This window comes from Augochlora pura, chromosome 1, assembly GCF_028453695.1.
Source record: "Augochlora pura isolate Apur16 chromosome 1, APUR_v2.2.1, whole genome shotgun sequence".
Classification (NCBI taxonomy): domain Eukaryota; kingdom Metazoa; phylum Arthropoda; class Insecta; order Hymenoptera; family Halictidae; genus Augochlora; species Augochlora pura.
Window position 1 is genome coordinate 19,873,590 of NC_135772.1, and position 14,839 is coordinate 19,888,428.

At 33.4% G+C, this 14,839-nt stretch overlaps 5 protein-coding genes across 9 annotated transcripts; 2 read left to right on the forward strand and 3 right to left on the reverse strand.

Moving 5' to 3' along the window:
• Positions 1 to 27: 27 nt before the first annotated feature.
• On the reverse strand, positions 28 to 4,474 carry LOC144471205 (uncharacterized). Of its 2 annotated transcripts, XR_013494225.1 has the most exons (6): positions 4,014 to 4,474; positions 3,320 to 3,875; positions 2,353 to 3,254; positions 2,048 to 2,273; positions 793 to 1,969; positions 28 to 480 (listed from the first exon to the last, which is right to left on the reverse strand). XR_013494225.1 is itself a non-coding variant. In XM_078183038.1 (5 exons), exons 1-5 carry the CDS (start codon positions 4,106 to 4,108, stop codon positions 1,262 to 1,264), a joined length of 2,487 nt encoding a protein of 828 aa, XP_078039164.1. In that variant the 5' UTR covers positions 4,109 to 4,474; the 3' UTR covers positions 28 to 1,261. The 2 variants fall into 2 exon arrangements, 1 of the variants encoding a protein (XP_078039164.1); XM_078183038.1 differs by having other exon boundaries at positions 28 to 1,969.
• Grip75 (gamma-tubulin complex component 4) lies at positions 2,065 to 7,936 on the forward strand. 3 transcript variants are annotated; one of them, XM_078183064.1, is made up of 9 exons: positions 2,065 to 2,089; positions 5,042 to 5,177; positions 5,278 to 5,477; positions 5,554 to 5,648; positions 5,712 to 6,019; positions 6,094 to 6,564; positions 6,665 to 6,842; positions 6,926 to 7,148; positions 7,233 to 7,936. In XM_078183064.1, the coding sequence occupies exons 1-9, from the start codon at positions 2,078 to 2,080 to the stop codon at positions 7,479 to 7,481; spliced, it is 1,872 nt and encodes a 623-aa protein (XP_078039190.1). In that variant the 5' UTR covers positions 2,065 to 2,077; the 3' UTR covers positions 7,482 to 7,936. The 3 variants fall into 3 exon arrangements, with proteins under 3 accessions (XP_078039190.1, XP_078039182.1, XP_078039198.1); XM_078183056.1 differs by lacking the exon at positions 2,065 to 2,089 and adding an exon at positions 4,625 to 4,963; XM_078183072.1 differs by lacking the exon at positions 2,065 to 2,089 and having other exon boundaries at positions 5,051 to 5,177; positions 5,264 to 5,477.
• Positions 7,848 to 9,428, reverse strand: LOC144471264 (osteoclast-stimulating factor 1-like). The gene is made up of 5 exons (XM_078183146.1): positions 9,302 to 9,428; positions 8,886 to 8,932; positions 8,687 to 8,804; positions 8,393 to 8,604; positions 7,848 to 8,326 (listed from the first exon to the last, which is right to left on the reverse strand). The coding sequence occupies exons 1-5, from the start codon at positions 9,360 to 9,362 to the stop codon at positions 8,096 to 8,098; spliced, it is 669 nt and encodes a 222-aa protein (XP_078039272.1). The 5' UTR covers positions 9,363 to 9,428; the 3' UTR covers positions 7,848 to 8,095.
• On the reverse strand, positions 9,414 to 11,244 carry Use1 (Vesicle transport protein Use1). The gene is made up of 5 exons (XM_078183135.1): positions 10,621 to 11,244; positions 10,478 to 10,527; positions 10,160 to 10,398; positions 9,690 to 10,016; positions 9,414 to 9,553 (listed from the first exon to the last, which is right to left on the reverse strand). The coding sequence occupies exons 1-5, from the start codon at positions 10,720 to 10,722 to the stop codon at positions 9,513 to 9,515; spliced, it is 759 nt and encodes a 252-aa protein (XP_078039261.1). The 5' UTR covers positions 10,723 to 11,244; the 3' UTR covers positions 9,414 to 9,512.
• On the forward strand, positions 11,143 to 14,583 carry Snx1 (sorting nexin 1). 2 transcript variants are annotated; one of them, XM_078183125.1, is made up of 8 exons: positions 11,143 to 11,159; positions 11,561 to 11,709; positions 12,066 to 12,317; positions 12,411 to 12,660; positions 12,737 to 12,901; positions 12,974 to 13,095; positions 13,185 to 13,484; positions 13,554 to 14,583. In XM_078183125.1, exons 2-8 carry the CDS (start codon positions 11,608 to 11,610, stop codon positions 13,899 to 13,901), a joined length of 1,539 nt encoding a protein of 512 aa, XP_078039251.1. In that variant the 5' UTR covers positions 11,143 to 11,159; positions 11,561 to 11,607; the 3' UTR covers positions 13,902 to 14,583. The 2 variants fall into 2 exon arrangements, with proteins under 2 accessions (XP_078039251.1, XP_078039243.1); XM_078183117.1 differs by lacking the exon at positions 11,143 to 11,159 and having other exon boundaries at positions 11,474 to 11,709.
• The last annotated feature ends 256 nt before the right edge of the window (positions 14,584 to 14,839 follow it).

Here is a 14,839-nt window from a genome sequence, read left to right on the forward strand (position 1 = left end):
GACGAGGTAAAAATGATTTCTGAATTTTTATTCGAATGAATACAGAAACATTCTTTTGTTCAGGTACATCGTAACAAAAATATAGTCTGCGAATAATTATCTCGCTCGTCTAAGAAGATAGCTATAGCCTCGGCCGTGGTGTTATCCAGCAGCTTATAAAAACTTGAATATTATTCAGTTTTTCGCCCGATAAGAAATAACGGGTTATAAAAATTAGATAACGCGCGTATTATAGCATCTGCTCGAGTATTTATACTTGCTCTTTATGCATGACTTCCATCGTCTATTAGATGTGTAATAACAGTTGAACAATGCAATCTTGATATTTATAGCATGATTGCTCATACTCTCGCTCATACTGTTCTTGATTTCCTTCTGCAAATTGTTCATCGAACCAAAGTTCCTGTTTCTTCTATTATCACTTGTCTATGTTGTTTAGATGAAATAGCTGCAGCGCATATATTGCTTCCATTGCATTGCCTGCATATAATACATGTATTTTGTTTGGATTATTTTCGTTTAAAAAGAGGAAAGGAAAATGAAGGATTTAAGAAATGGAACGAGGATAGAAACGAGAAAATGAGGGAGTGAAGATGGGGGAAGCGAAATGGACTATTATTTGTGACCACGGCAAACCACCGACTTTTGTCGAAGTGATAAGGAAGAAAAAAATAGGGGCGTAGTCCAACTATCCGACATATTTGATCATCCGCCACGCTCGTAACCGAGACATTCCTATTTTCTTCGTTGCTAACACTTCGTCTAAAATATGATAATTGAGATATTATATACCTAAAAATGTTCTTGGTAATGCTATCCATCGGTTCCATACTATAGGTTGCCATAATTACGTGTATTTATGGTATTTCTTTAAATAGCATATTTATGGACCACGAAACACTATCACCGCATAGCGGTAGACGCCTGAACTAAACCTGCCCTACATGCACGGTGCAGATGGTCGTCAAATATTAATTGTGGCAAAATTAAGGTATGGAAGAATTAACCGATGCCACAGAATTATTTAGAAGTATCTACTAAATCGATATCATACCAGAATGCAGATAATAATACTGCAAAATATAATTAATCTATTTTATTGAAGTTTGATTAATTATTATATTAATTGATTGTGTCTTGCAGTCTGTTTTTCATATGATATTGATGCAGCGAGTTCTTTTAAACAATTCTATGCTCTTTTCTCGCAGACTAATTTAAACATTCTATAAAATCGCATTTGTTTGAGCTCGTTTGGATATTCTTAAGCTATAAGGTCACTTTGTTTATGCAGCACTAGATGCTTTAAAATATCTTTCTTTCTCGCGAAAACTTGGTCGCATTTCTCGCACCGTAATATTTTCGCATGGTGCGTTTTCGTGTGTTTCAACATGTCGTTCTTTTGCGAGAATCTTCTGCCGCACGTTTCGCACGGAAATGGTTTTTCACCGGTATGGATTCTTACGTGAACAACCAGCGCACCCTTACGCGTGAAACTTTTATCGCAATATATACACCTATGGGGTTTAACATCCGAATGAATTTTCATATGCTGATTAAGATTACTGGAACACTTGTACTCCATTTTACATATTTTGCAAACGTAAGGACGTTCCCCGGTATGGATCCTTTCGTGTATCAGACGCGCTTCTTTGGAGACAAACGCCTCCCCGCAATATTGGCACATATGAGGCCTTGCTTTGGAATGCATAGATTTTTTATGATAAATCAAAGAATTTTTAGTAGCCAATCGTTTGCCACAAATATCACACTCCACGCTCCTCTCTCTTTTATGCATGCGTTCATGATTTAAAAAATCAGCACGCGCGGCAAACAACTGGTTACAAATCTTACATTGCCATTCCGTTTGATCGGAATACTTTTTCTCGGTAGTGATCGTAACATTGTCCTCCGTATGTTTTTTTCGATGCAGTTTCAGCTCGCTCATCGATTTGCATTTGCACGCACAGATCTAGAATAAGAAAAAAAACAAAACAATTTTTTGTTACTCTCGCAATTACGTAACCGACTGCAACAGTGGTATACTTACACTACAGGTGTACATTCCATCACCGTTGCTATGCCTTTTAAGGTGAGTATTCATGTTTCCTTTACGATTGAAAGACGCTCCGCATATTGGACAAACATGTTTATTCATGCCATGAGACAATTTGTGTTGTCTTAATTGTATTCTCTTGTAAAAAGCTTTGCCACATTTCTCGCAGCAGTAGGGTTTGTTGCCGTTGTGCTGGTTCATGTGTTCTCCCAAGTGAAATCTAAATTGTGCACATACGTTGAATAATAGAAAAGCGGTACATCATTTTTAAAAATCCACAGCATTTATTAAAACTCTACCTAGATCTGAACGCGTTCCCACAAATTTCACAGACGTGCCGTTTCTTTTTCGAGTCGTCCAAATGCGTTCTTTTGTGACCCCTTAAATTATTAGAGTGTTTGAAGCTCTTACCACATAAATCACATAGATACGGTTTATCTATTCTATGCGTGGCTTCGTGAACGTCTAAACTAGACCATTTCTCGTAATTTTTATCACAGATAAGGCACGCGAATAATAATTGACTTTCGTGACGTTCTGCGATGTGACTTAATAGTTCCTTTTTAGTACTGTAAATAGATCTACAGTGACCACATTTCTTATTTGTTTCCGCTATCGCAGCAGCATTCCCATTATCGGTATCTTTTTTAACATTGCAGTATTCTCCTGTTGTGTACAGTTTATCCGAGATCTTGTAATTTTCCTCGTGAAAAGATTTGCAATTAGAAAGTTCCAACGATTCATTAATGTTTATATTGTTAATTATTTCTTTCTCTTTCTCTATTACTATTTCATCCCCGTTGAATAATATTTTGTGATTCTCAAATATTTCTCGACTTTTAAAGGAATCTTTACAATGGAAAGATGCGATGTCATTGATACCATTCGATATATCGTTCGTTACGATTTCGTTTATAGAACCATCCTCTTTGCTTTCGTCACCATACGATTCGATCAGCCTATTTAGTTCGGACTGAATTTCTTTCCTTATATTACTTGGAGAGCTAGCTTTCTTTCTTTCAATATCTTCCGGGTAATCCAATTTTGTAGACATATCCTGATTCATTATCATTTCCCGTCCATCGTTAGACGACAATTCTATAGACATAGAATGAATTGTTCTATTCATGTACATCTCGTTTACTAATTCGGAAGAGCACATCTTTATTATCTCGTCGTACTTGTTATCATAATAATTTAACTGTAAAACAATTAAGATATATTCAGTTATTCATTTACAATCAGGAAACGAATTAATATACGTACTCGGTCTTTAATATTTAGAAACTTTTTCAATCTCATATCAGTTTTTAAAGACGTTATCACTAATAAATGCGCCGTTTCCAAATTATCAAAACAATCGGTGCATATCTTTTGCGGCATTAAATCTTCCACGTTAGGATTTATCGGTAAGTGTAAATTAATTTTTTCTTTTATTTTTAATTCTAAACCTAGTTCGGTGAAGATCTCTATACCATCCAAACAGGATTCTCCACATATCCTACATAAATTTGAAAATCTAATAGTAATATCTTGATACTGATCCATCTCAACGTCTATATCGCAATCTGTTAATTCCACATTGTCTGCTGCTTCCATTCGTTCATTTCTGACAAACATATTTTGTGCATTTTCTTTTGCTATGTCATCCGATTCGAATAACGTGGGAACAGCATGTTGGTCTATGATAATAGGGTCCGTTTTGTTCATATAATGGTGATCTGCAATATGATGAGAACATACATAATAATTTAAATGTAATTCTTCATTAGACTTTGTTAAAAGATCAGTTCTGCCACAGTTGTGTGCCCATATTTTAGACCTGAAAGAAATGAACTCTTTGTATAAATAAGCAATATACAGCGGTGTTATAATAACGTAAAAATAAATAGGAACATTAACATTTTAATTAAGCCGCGATTACAGAGTAAATAAATTTGCTTCTTAAAATGAAACTTACGTGTCATCGTTAGGAAAATTAATAAAAATAACACGCGTCGAGTCTTCAGTTTCCGAGGAGTATTTACAATTCTTAGCGGCGCAAATTACTTTCATCTTGTAACTATTTCAATTTACCGGCTTCCTTTATTGCTTTTTATATGGGCTATTTAAATAGGGCACATCTCGTCTTCAAGTTATTGACAGACCATACGTCATTTATCTCATGTTGATTTCAACTGCACAATGTACGCTACGTTTGCGTGCATGTATCTCCATTTTCGCGTATACTAAAATAGTCCATAGATTTTTGTAAATGCAACAAAATCGGTAAAGGTAAATATCGTAAAATCATTGTTTTATGTATCGTATTTTTATATTTGTGTCATAAGATCGATCGTGGCATTAAATATTGGCACATTATGGCAGAGTTGATGCAAGCAATACGGTGCGACTGGTATGGTGCTGCCATCGGAGCATTGGATCAATATAGAACTAAATAAGATCAAATTTATGTATAAAGTATACAGGGTATCGCAAAAATATCTAACAACCAAGAAATGGGGAGTTCCCGAAGTCCTATTAACGAAAGAAGTTTTATTGAAGTATTATTAAGAAAAAAGAAAAGAGACGAGCCCTCATTGGTCACTATTTTTCATTAATACAGTAATGCCTCGCCATATTGTTTAGTATCGTACGTTATTTTCTCACCTGATGCAGCACCGTCCCTTACGCGGAATTGGTAACACGAAACTGAAACCATGGGTCACTTTTTCTCTGCCGGCAATAAATAAGAATTTAATGTCAGGGAAATGTATGTTTATCATCAAATGTTAAGCTTGTAATGCAATTTCATTCGATGTAAAGGAGTGACATCTCCTTGTATCGAAAGACGTTACTAAAATGTTGCACGAGGTATTGCTGTCATTATGGGGATGTTCGACAAATGTTTTAGAGATACTGGAGACAAATGTAAGGTTAAGATGGTCCTGCACGATTTTCCGTATAACAATTCCAAAATGTTCATATCTTCGATTTACCATTTTTCAGGCTGTAGATCTCGAAAAGTATTTGCATCCCGGTGAACGTGCATTACTTAAGAAAATATTGGACATAGTTGAGGAGTGCAATATTATTAGAAAATTTATTCAAGTGAATACGTTCGATGTTACGAAATCCGACGAAGGTATACGATAGTTTATTTATTAGAATTCACGATATTCTATATTTCAGCGCGATCTAACTTTCCTGACTGTAATTATTTTATATTAGTTTTTATTCTATAGAATTGCAACGTTTACCACAAGGTTTATATTTGCAAGCTCTCTGCGAAGGAATGGATCAAGCTTTAGAACCGTTCCGCGAGGAGATTGTTGATTTAGAGAATATAGTTCTTCATGACAGTTATACACCGGTATCGTTAATTTTATGCCGTGTCCAAAAGTATACGGGTTTATTCTTTGTTCTGAATTCTATAATAAGAGAAGTGAGTCTATAGAAATATCATGTTAATAGTAACTAAAAATATAGTAGATGTATACTTCAATTTCGCATCGTTTTAGATTAAGGCACTAAAAATTCACGGTTGTAAACTGTTACAATGTTTACACTTGAATACTTACACTGGTATTCCACAAGTGAAAACAGCTTTGGAAAAGTGAGTGATCTATGTTATCATTATGTTAATGGCTTGCTTGTTAAATTCTTTGTTGCTATTTAGGATGTCCCTTTGTATACATATTGTTTTCTACAAACAATTAACAAGTTGGCTTTTGTATGGTCATTTGGAGGACACGTACAATGAGTTTTTCATCCAGAAAATATCGAACGAACAAAACAGTTTAATACTGGCGGACAATAAAAACAATCCCGCCGATACGAAAACTGTAAAATTAAACACGGATATGTGGGATTACAGTGTTCAAATGGATATGCTACCATTCTATATTAGACCTTCGTTAGCGACTAAGATTTTAACTATAGGACAAACTATCATAATGTTTGGAAATGATCCAAGACAAAAAAAAGGTAAATAGTTTGCACGATGTTCTATTATAAGTATGGTAAATGAATGTATTAAAGTTGTCTCTACTTGTTTATAGATTTTGCAGTAGACGATCAAATCGAATTTTCTATATGGGGAGACAAAGAGTACGAGTATTTTCTTAAAATTCAGAAACTTCAGAAGAACCCTATTTTTAATATCGCTAAGTTCGAGCGTATAATCGACGAATTAAAATGCTGCGTGACCGAATTATTATATCGAATTGTTGTCGAGGAATTTCAGCTGGTACAGCAACTGAAATTAGTGAAAGACTTTTTTCTAATGGGACGGGGCGATTTGTTTCTCGAATTTATTAGACTGACCGCGCATATACTGAACAAACCGCCAACAAATCATACTTCCAGAGATATCAATTTAGCATTTCAAATTGCATTAAGGAAGCTGCACTTGAACGACGAGAGTGCTATGGAGAGCTTTAATTTTTTAGTACCAATTCCAGTGGAAGATAGCGACGAGACCGATGCGAATGGTACCGAGATCACGGACAAGGAGCGGGAAGATCCTATCGGTATAATTTTGTTTTACGAAGAAACTATATCTTCAACTATATTTTTCAAATAATCATACACTTTAACTTAATAGTATTTTTTTTTTGTTATTGAATATAGAACGGCGCGGATGGGGGATGATCATCTTAAAGTACAAAGTTATATGGCCGTTACAATTGTTATTTAGTCCATCGGCTTTATCCGATTACAATATTCTATTCCGATTTCTATTGAGAGTAAAAAAAACTCAAATCGGTCTGTGGAATCTATGGAGCGACCACATGTATTATAAGAATATGTAAGATATGATTCTGATACCTTTTATATAAAGACACGTGTGTTACCCCAATGTTTATGTTATTATCGTTTTTTAAATTTCAGCGATATAGGTGTAATACAGCTAAGAAATAATTTAATATTTATTATTGATAATTTACAATACTACTTGCAAGTGGATGTGCTAGAAAGTCAATATACTATAATGGAAACGAATATGAAAATTACTCGTAATTTTGAAGATGTGCAAAAAGCGCACAATACTTTTTTAGCGAATGTTATGTCTCAGACATTTTTGTTGGAAGGCACAACGGAACGTAAGAATCCTGTACGTACGCCCGAATTAATACATTTGAACAATTATATATTAATAATCGCATGATTCACGTATTTATCAAATATTCTTTGATAGGTAAATAAATTGATAAAACTTTTGCTGCGACTCTGCGACGATTTTATCTTGCAAGCGTCGATGTGGGAAGTGGGCAACTTACTTTTAACGGAGAAAGAAGAACTCAAAACGTTATCTGCCACCCTCGAAAGTTTAATGTGCTGGCTGACTAAAACATTGAATAGAGTCCGTGCACAACCTAGCGGAGAACACTTAGCTCAATTGTTATTGAGATTAGATTTCAACAGATGGTTTAACAAAAAAATATAAATAAATAAATTATGTGGAGTGGCTTACAAATAGTATCATTGAAAGAGTGACACATGAAATGGTTTTTTTTTCAATTAAAACAAGATTAAGTGCAACTCCTAGTTACTGCTTCAATTGTTACAAATATGTTAGGAATAATAAAAATATTAAGTTTTATATTCATGTATAGTAAACATAGTACATAAACAGTATTAGGCCATTTTTACATTTGTATATTATATCATAATAAATCTTCATTAAAAGTAAAGATTCTGGATATTTTATAAAAAAAGATTGTTGAATGATGTTAAGCATTTGAGCGAATTTTTAATTATGTAAGTAAAGGAACGACTGTTAAATAATGTACAAGTGTATATAAATTTCTCGTATCAATAGTATATTCAATCTTAATTACGTGTACAAAAACAGTAGTAAAAAATTTACGTTTTACAGGACAACGTTATGTATTATATAACAATAATTAAATATTAATTTAATTATAAATCATTTTTAATAAAAATAACGTTTTAAACATTAACTTAATTCCTATATTACTATATAATTATGTATTAACAAAATACTATTTGGTCGTAGTAATCACAATTAACGAATAGAAATATGAAGTCTCTGCTTCCTTAATCGCTCTCATCATTGTAATCATCCTCTGTGTAGCCATATGTTTTATCATAGTGCTGTCGACTGAGCTGTATCATATTTTTTATTGCTATATCGGAGGATAGTTCTTCAGCTACTAGACCATCGTTATTTTTTATTGTTGGATCCGCGTCATATTTTAATAACAAATCTACTATGTCTATATGTCCACGGCTTGCTGCTGCATGCAATGGAGTTTCTCCCATTTTATTCTATAATTAAGAGGTGCATATTTGTAATTAAATCCGCAGAAGACAGTCCTACTACCATTTACTTACTTGAGCATTAACAATAGGATTTGGCAAACTTAGGAGCTCTTTTACACAATCTAAATGACCAGCACGCGCGGCCCAATACAGTGAGGTGTTACCCACTGTATCCAAAGCTGTGGCTGAAACTCCTTGTTTCATGTATTCTTTCATTAACAAAAGATTCCCTCGTCTCGCAGCATCGTGTAAAGGCAATTCAATTTCCTCGGTTTGTTCTTCAACTATAAATATATTTCCTTCTTTAATTTACTAGCATATGCAAAACATAATACAGAGAAACTCTAAATCTAATTGTAAACCAACCGTAATTAGCAGGTACTAGACCTTCTTGATTTCCACACTTTGCTCTCCACCAATTGGGCTCTTCATCTTTATCATAAACATAAAGGAGATCGCCCTCATCGAAGGATAGCTCATCTGTCTAAGAAAGTGAATCATGTTGATAGAATTATTACATACATTTAATGAAGTGATTACACAAACAACCCATATGCATGCTTACATTTTGTGCTGTGTATTTATACAATGCTCGCATGACTTTGACTTTACCTTGAAAAAAGGTAACAAATTAAATGTAGAAAAAGAAATTCATGAAAATATGACTAATTCAATGAAATTAAGGAAAATGAAGCATAGAATTGTGACACCTGTTAACTGTTAGTTGCGGCAAGTAATTGACATATGTAATAGACAGACAGATTCGCATGCTTAAACAGGCACGTTTAATGTGATTTTTGTTAATGTGAATGATTTAATCATTGTTTACTTTTTTAATTTAAACATTTTATTAACAGGAAGAGAAATATATAAAGACAGACACATGTTTAGTATACATGTAGCACATAATTATTGTGTACCAAGCAATTACAATAACCACAGATCAAACTAAATTTGTTATTCGTATTTCTTATTATTTACCAGGCTTCCAAGTAGTTTTGGGCGGTGCAGGTGTTTGTGTGTTACTCATCATGGTAGACATGTTTCTAATAATGATAACAGCAATGATTCCATGTGAAGTGTGAACACTGTTCACAGTTGTGCACTCTGTCAATGCATACAAGTCATACGTATTCGATTTAAATCTGTTACAATGTTAGAAAATATATATGTACACTTGTAGATTCAATGTTTAAACTCTCTTTCTCGCAACTTTCATAAATAATACCATATCTGAAAAATAAATATAAATATACCGTATAACATACAATATTTAAATATAAAATATTCTGAGCACAAATTATGTTTCTTGGACAATAAATATGGAGAAGTGAAGGATGAGGGATTGTATATTTCAAATGTGACTTACTAAAAAAAACAATCAGAACAAATGCTATCATCACCCACATCCAACATCTCCAGTACGATGTTGTATGCTCTTTCAATTTCAATGCTTGCGTGTTTAATTTATTTGTATTAACGTCTGTCAATTTATCGGACTTTTCAAGGAGTCCAATATCTTTCTTTATAATAGCATTTGCTGCCAGTGCATGTTCTTTCATACTACTGGTCATCGACAACATGTTTTCTGCAATCTTTTCCTGAATATTTCTATTGTACTTTAAGAGTACATCTAAATCTTCATCTTGCATATTTGTACTAGACAATCTTTGTCTCACACCATCCTCCAAAGATCCTACAAAAAATATAATGAGATATTTATTTCATATGCACAGTGTTACAGTTGAACTGGATCATTTAAATTCTATTCTAATTTATGGCCATATAAAGAAATAAATTAGGGCAAAATTTTACCATTGCATAAAACCATTCGGTTACCTTTGTCACTATGAAATAATTCTGCTCGCAATTCTTGATTATATTTTGCTGTAGTCTTCTGATGAATTTGCGTCGCTATATTCGAACCTAATAAATCATTAAATGTTGTAGAACTTTTTGACAGCATTTGTACTGCTGCCACTCTGTCCACAGGACTAGTTAGTTTCGTTGTGTTTACAAGACCCTTTAAAAAATCTATTCTCTTATTGTAGCCTATCATGATGTCTTTACTCGGTTTACTAAAAGAAAATGATTTTTTTATTTTGCTTCAAGTTTATATCACGGTTAACAATAAGTAATAATAATTTTAAGATGTACCTTGGTAATGTTTGTAATTGCTTGATCATGTCATCCAAGGCAAGGATATACTGAAACAATTAAAAAAATATAAGTATAATAAATTATCCTACTTTTAAATGACATTTGCAGCGAAGCAACATATGTTTGACAAACTTGTCAACCTTTTCCAGTTTCCAATCCTTGTGAGAATCATCTTTTGCCATTAATTCACACCTTGCTAAAAGTCGTCTGATATTAATTTCTTCCCTGGACATTAAATTCATAGCTTACAACTTCTAAAATCCTTCGCGATTATTATAAACTTTGTCTGTCAAATGACAACAATTGCAAACAGCATATATGTGTTTCACGTTGAATGTCTCGCTTTATTTGCTTCGCAATTCCGCGGAAAAATCGTTCGATAATATCGAAATTTTAAATATTATCTGGAACACGTATAAAATCATCGAAATTATGAATATGTTGGTAAAAACATCGTGAACGTGTCAAGCGCAAAATGTACTAGGCAATGCTAGACAATTAGATCGGCGATCTGCGTAGAATTGTTCGTAAAAAAAGGTTCTTTACACGGTGCGAATTTCATAGGGAAAGTTATCGACACAGTCCGGCCATTATTATCTATACTCTGTACGCGCAAACATAGTTTTATTATTGTATTAAAAAATATCTAAGCTCTCGAAACGTTTAACAGAACTCTTCGGTAATAACGTGAAAAACATCGTACTAATATATTACAAGTAGTTATTTATAAATTAACAGTAATATAAAAAATAATTTAGTTTTTCTAGATTTTGAATGCGCCGCTATGAATTCATTACTAGACAAACAATTTATTCTACGTTCCGTAAATAAAATAATTCTTCGTGCGTACACATGATGTAGATTTAACTTTCAAATCCGATAAACCGAGTTCTGCAGTGAAAATTTTCGTTATTACAAATAATAGTATATAGTTGCAAATCTTGATATCAACATTTTACGCGAGCGCGTGTAATCAGTGCGCTAGTTAAATTGAAAAGTTTGTAACGCACTAATACACGAATACCGCGAGAAACACGATAGCCATATACATAACGATTGACGTTGGCATTCATTATTTAGGGGGCCGATCCCAGTAAGTTTCTTGGTAGATTGACAGAATCGTTAAGATGGCTGATATTAAAGAATCTCCGCCGCTTTTCGACTCAAACGAGGCGAAAGTCGACGATTTGGACGACGACGATGAGGATATTTTCGCGTCAGCTGTACAAGTAGGTTTTATAATATTATTACACATGTACGTGGAAACTTCACGAACAATGCACTGCACTTCAGGCTCATTTGTTTTTATAATCAGTGCAGAAGTTATCTTATTCGCCTTTCAGAAACAGTCAATTGAAACAAATATTGCTTTTACTTTGTTTTAACCCTTTACAGTCTTAGACACGTTCACTGTTTCTTTACAATTCGACCGGATCTACTCGACTGTTTCAGACAGTATTACATGATTTAATATTATTCGAATATAATTAAACAAAATAACATATGCATATTAATAGATTCATTCTATTATGATATTAAATGTCGTCGATATATTGTTATGTTACTTAATATTATTTATATGTAGGATCAGAGTCAATTGGAAGATATATCTCCGTACAATGGGATTTCCATAGCACAAGCAGAACTACCAAAGTTGACGCTGCGAGATGCGCTTGAAGAAAATTCATTTTCTTCTGTGTCTAGTCCTGCACCGGGACCTTTAAGTCCACCGTTAGGTCCAATGGGTAGCGACATAGGCGACCTTCACGACGTACCCATAAACGATAATGCTGATGTATTATCAACAAATATTATTCAAAGCCAATCGGCGGACGAGGTATACATTTAATTATGAAATATCTGACAAAGGCGTAAGAATTATAATTCCTAGAACTGAAGTTATAGAGCTTTGTATTATACTTGTCCACAGGTAGCAGCGGCAGATTCATCTGATGTATTCTTGAAAATTACAGTAACATCTCCTCAGAAAATTGGAGATGGCATGGGGGCTTACGTTGCCTACAAAGTTGAAACCAAAACAAATATGCCGATATTTAGAAAACGAAATTTCAGCGTCATTAGACGCTTCAGTGATTTTCTTGGACTCCATGACAAATTAACGGACAGATACCTTAGAAGTGGTAGAATAATTCCTCCTGCTCCTGAAAAGAGTGTTATTGGTAAGAGCATCAGTTTTTTTACATCTCTATATTCATTACAATCTATTTATGGATTTGTAATTAATTGTTCAACTAGGAACAACTAAGATTAAGATGTCAGGTGATAAGAGTCAGGAACAGAATAACAGCTCTACAGAATTTATTGAAAAACGCAGGTCTGCGCTTGAAAGATACTTAAATAGAACCGGGGCTCATCCAGTGCTCAGCGTTGATCCTGATTTCAGAGAATTTTTGGAAGCAGGTATATCATAGCAAAAAGTACGGCATCTTTTTAAGCGAATCTCAATGAATAGATTTTATTTTTTTTAAATAGATATGGAATTACCTAAAGCTACCAATACATCTGCACTTAGCGGCAAAGGGGTGTTGAGACTCTTTAACAAAGTCGGAGAAACTGTTAACAAGATAACATACAAAATGGATGAAACTGATAAGGTAAAAACAAAAAGGTTTACTCTCGTAGAATTTTGTAAAATGTGGTATGAATTGAAACATCGTTTCTTTTTTACACGTTCATTACGCAGTGGTTTGAAGAGAAGACTTCACAGATTGATTCCCTTGATATACAATTACGCGCACTGCATTCCGCTGTTGACACTTTAAATAATCAGAGAAGAGAATTAGCGACGTGTACCGGTGCAACAGCAAGATCAATTGCTGTTCTTGGTCATGGGGAACCAGGCGCATCTTTAGGAAGGGCATTAGCTCAGCTGGCTGAGACTTTGGAGAAGATAGAAGTGGTTAGAAAAGCACAAAGCAATAGCGATCTTTACCAATTTGGAGAAATGTTAAGAGATTATGTCGCGCTCATTGGAGCAATAAAGGTCAATAATCAAGTTGTATTTTAATTTACTATTATGACATTGTGATTAACATTGTATTGGCAATTTTAGGACGTATTCCATGAGCGAGTGAAAGTTTTCCAAAATCGGCAACATGCTCAAATGATATTAAATAAAAAGCGGGAGCAGAAAGCAAGGCTAGAACAATCCGGTAGAACTGAGAAAACAAGCCAAGCTGCTACCGATGTTATCGAATGGGAAGCAAAAGTAGACAGAGGTCAAGAAGAATTCGACAATATCTCGAAAATGATTAAAAAAGAGGTTGAACGATTCGAGTTGGGAAGAGTAGAAGATTTTAAGAAACAGTTAACAGAATATTTAGAATCCATGTTGCTACACCAAAATCAAATCATTAAATTTTGGGAGAGCTTTTTACCCGAAGCTCGAGCTGTTGCATGAACATTTCCGAAGTAATTCCAAGATTTTTTTTTTTATTATGACAACAAGAAGAAATCTTCCGCAAGAGATTGTTTCTGTATATGTTGGAGTCAAGTTTCTAAATGATAAATGATATCTCGCAAGATGCATATATAATTTATCGATATGCACTACAACAACAATATTCGGATCGTAAATTCAAGAAACCGACTGTTTATGCGAACAAATAATTTATGTACAATAATTTCGGAATACTGCCAGTTGCTTTTACAAATTCTAAAGCAACAAAGTATATGGCATATTTCATGGAAACTTCTAGATATTCATTTTTCATGCCAATTATCTTTCACTACATCGTACGTTTATTATCTTCTTATTATTAGCTTATATTAGAAGTATATAACGCGTAATACGGTTTGTTAAAAATGTTTTACATGATAATAAAAATTGATTAAGATTGTATAAATAGAGAGCATTAAATAACTATTTGTTGAAACGAAGTTTAATGATATAATTAACGTTACGTACTAAATTTATAATTTTCATATTATTTCTAGAATAGCGAATAAGTATTCCAATTCAATTTTTATTAAATGCAATACAATCGATATCATATATTACTATGAAAGTATGGGGATGAAGACATATTTTTTTACATGTTACAAAAAATCTACGAACGATAATAAAATTAAATACACATATACATATCTTTTTTTATTTAACAAAAATGTCTTGTTCAGATCTAGAAAATGGCATCGTTTACTATCAAGTTATCGATGTCGAACAGATTAAAATTTTTCACGACATTGATTTGCATCTTTTTCATTCCTCGTGGCAATATAAATGATAAAACGATATAAACAAAGAATGAATTATATTAAGGATTATTATAAATATTAAAAGCTAATTAAAAAGCGTTCGAAATTATTATCTACACTTTTTGTAATGAATACCATAAA

Coding starts and splice junctions, on each gene's coding strand:
- LOC144471205 (XM_078183038.1), bottom strand. CDS start 4,108: ATGAAAGTAATTTGCGCCGCTAAGAATTGTAAATACTCCTCGGAAACT. Junction 3,876..4,013: donor AATTTTCCTAACGATGACAC/GTAAGTTTCATT, acceptor CATTTCTTTCAG/GTCTAAAATATGGGCACACA. Junction 2,274..2,352: donor GGGAACGCGTTCAGATCTAG/GTAGAGTTTTAA, acceptor TGCACAATTTAG/ATTTCACTTGGGAGAACACA.
- Grip75 (XM_078183056.1), top strand. CDS start 4,895: ATGTTGCACGAGGTATTGCTGTCATTATGGGGATGTTCGACAAATGTT. Junction 5,178..5,277: donor TGTTACGAAATCCGACGAAG/GTATACGATAGT, acceptor TTTATTCTATAG/AATTGCAACGTTTACCACAA. Junction 6,843..6,925: donor CACATGTATTATAAGAATAT/GTAAGATATGAT, acceptor TTTAAATTTCAG/CGATATAGGTGTAATACAGC.
- LOC144471264 (XM_078183146.1), bottom strand. CDS start 9,362: ATGTCTACCATGATGAGTAACACACAAACACCTGCACCGCCCAAAACT. Junction 8,933..9,301: donor CAAAACTACTTGGAAGCCTG/GTAAATAATAAG, acceptor CCTTTTTTCAAG/GTAAAGTCAAAGTCATGCGA. Junction 8,327..8,392: donor ATCCTATTGTTAATGCTCAA/GTAAGTAAATGG, acceptor TCTTAATTATAG/AATAAAATGGGAGAAACTCC.
- Use1 (XM_078183135.1), bottom strand. CDS start 10,722: ATGAATTTAATGTCCAGGGAAGAAATTAATATCAGACGACTTTTAGCA. Junction 10,528..10,620: donor AGGATTGGAAACTGGAAAAG/GTTGACAAGTTT, acceptor TAATTGTTTCAG/TATATCCTTGCCTTGGATGA. Junction 9,554..9,689: donor TGTTCTGATTGTTTTTTTTA/GTAAGTCACATT, acceptor TTTATTTTTCAG/ATATGGTATTATTTATGAAA.
- Snx1 (XM_078183125.1), top strand. CDS start 11,608: ATGGCTGATATTAAAGAATCTCCGCCGCTTTTCGACTCAAACGAGGCG. Junction 12,318..12,410: donor AAAGCCAATCGGCGGACGAG/GTATACATTTAA, acceptor ACTTGTCCACAG/GTAGCAGCGGCAGATTCATC. Junction 12,661..12,736: donor TCCTGAAAAGAGTGTTATTG/GTAAGAGCATCA, acceptor TTGTTCAACTAG/GAACAACTAAGATTAAGATG.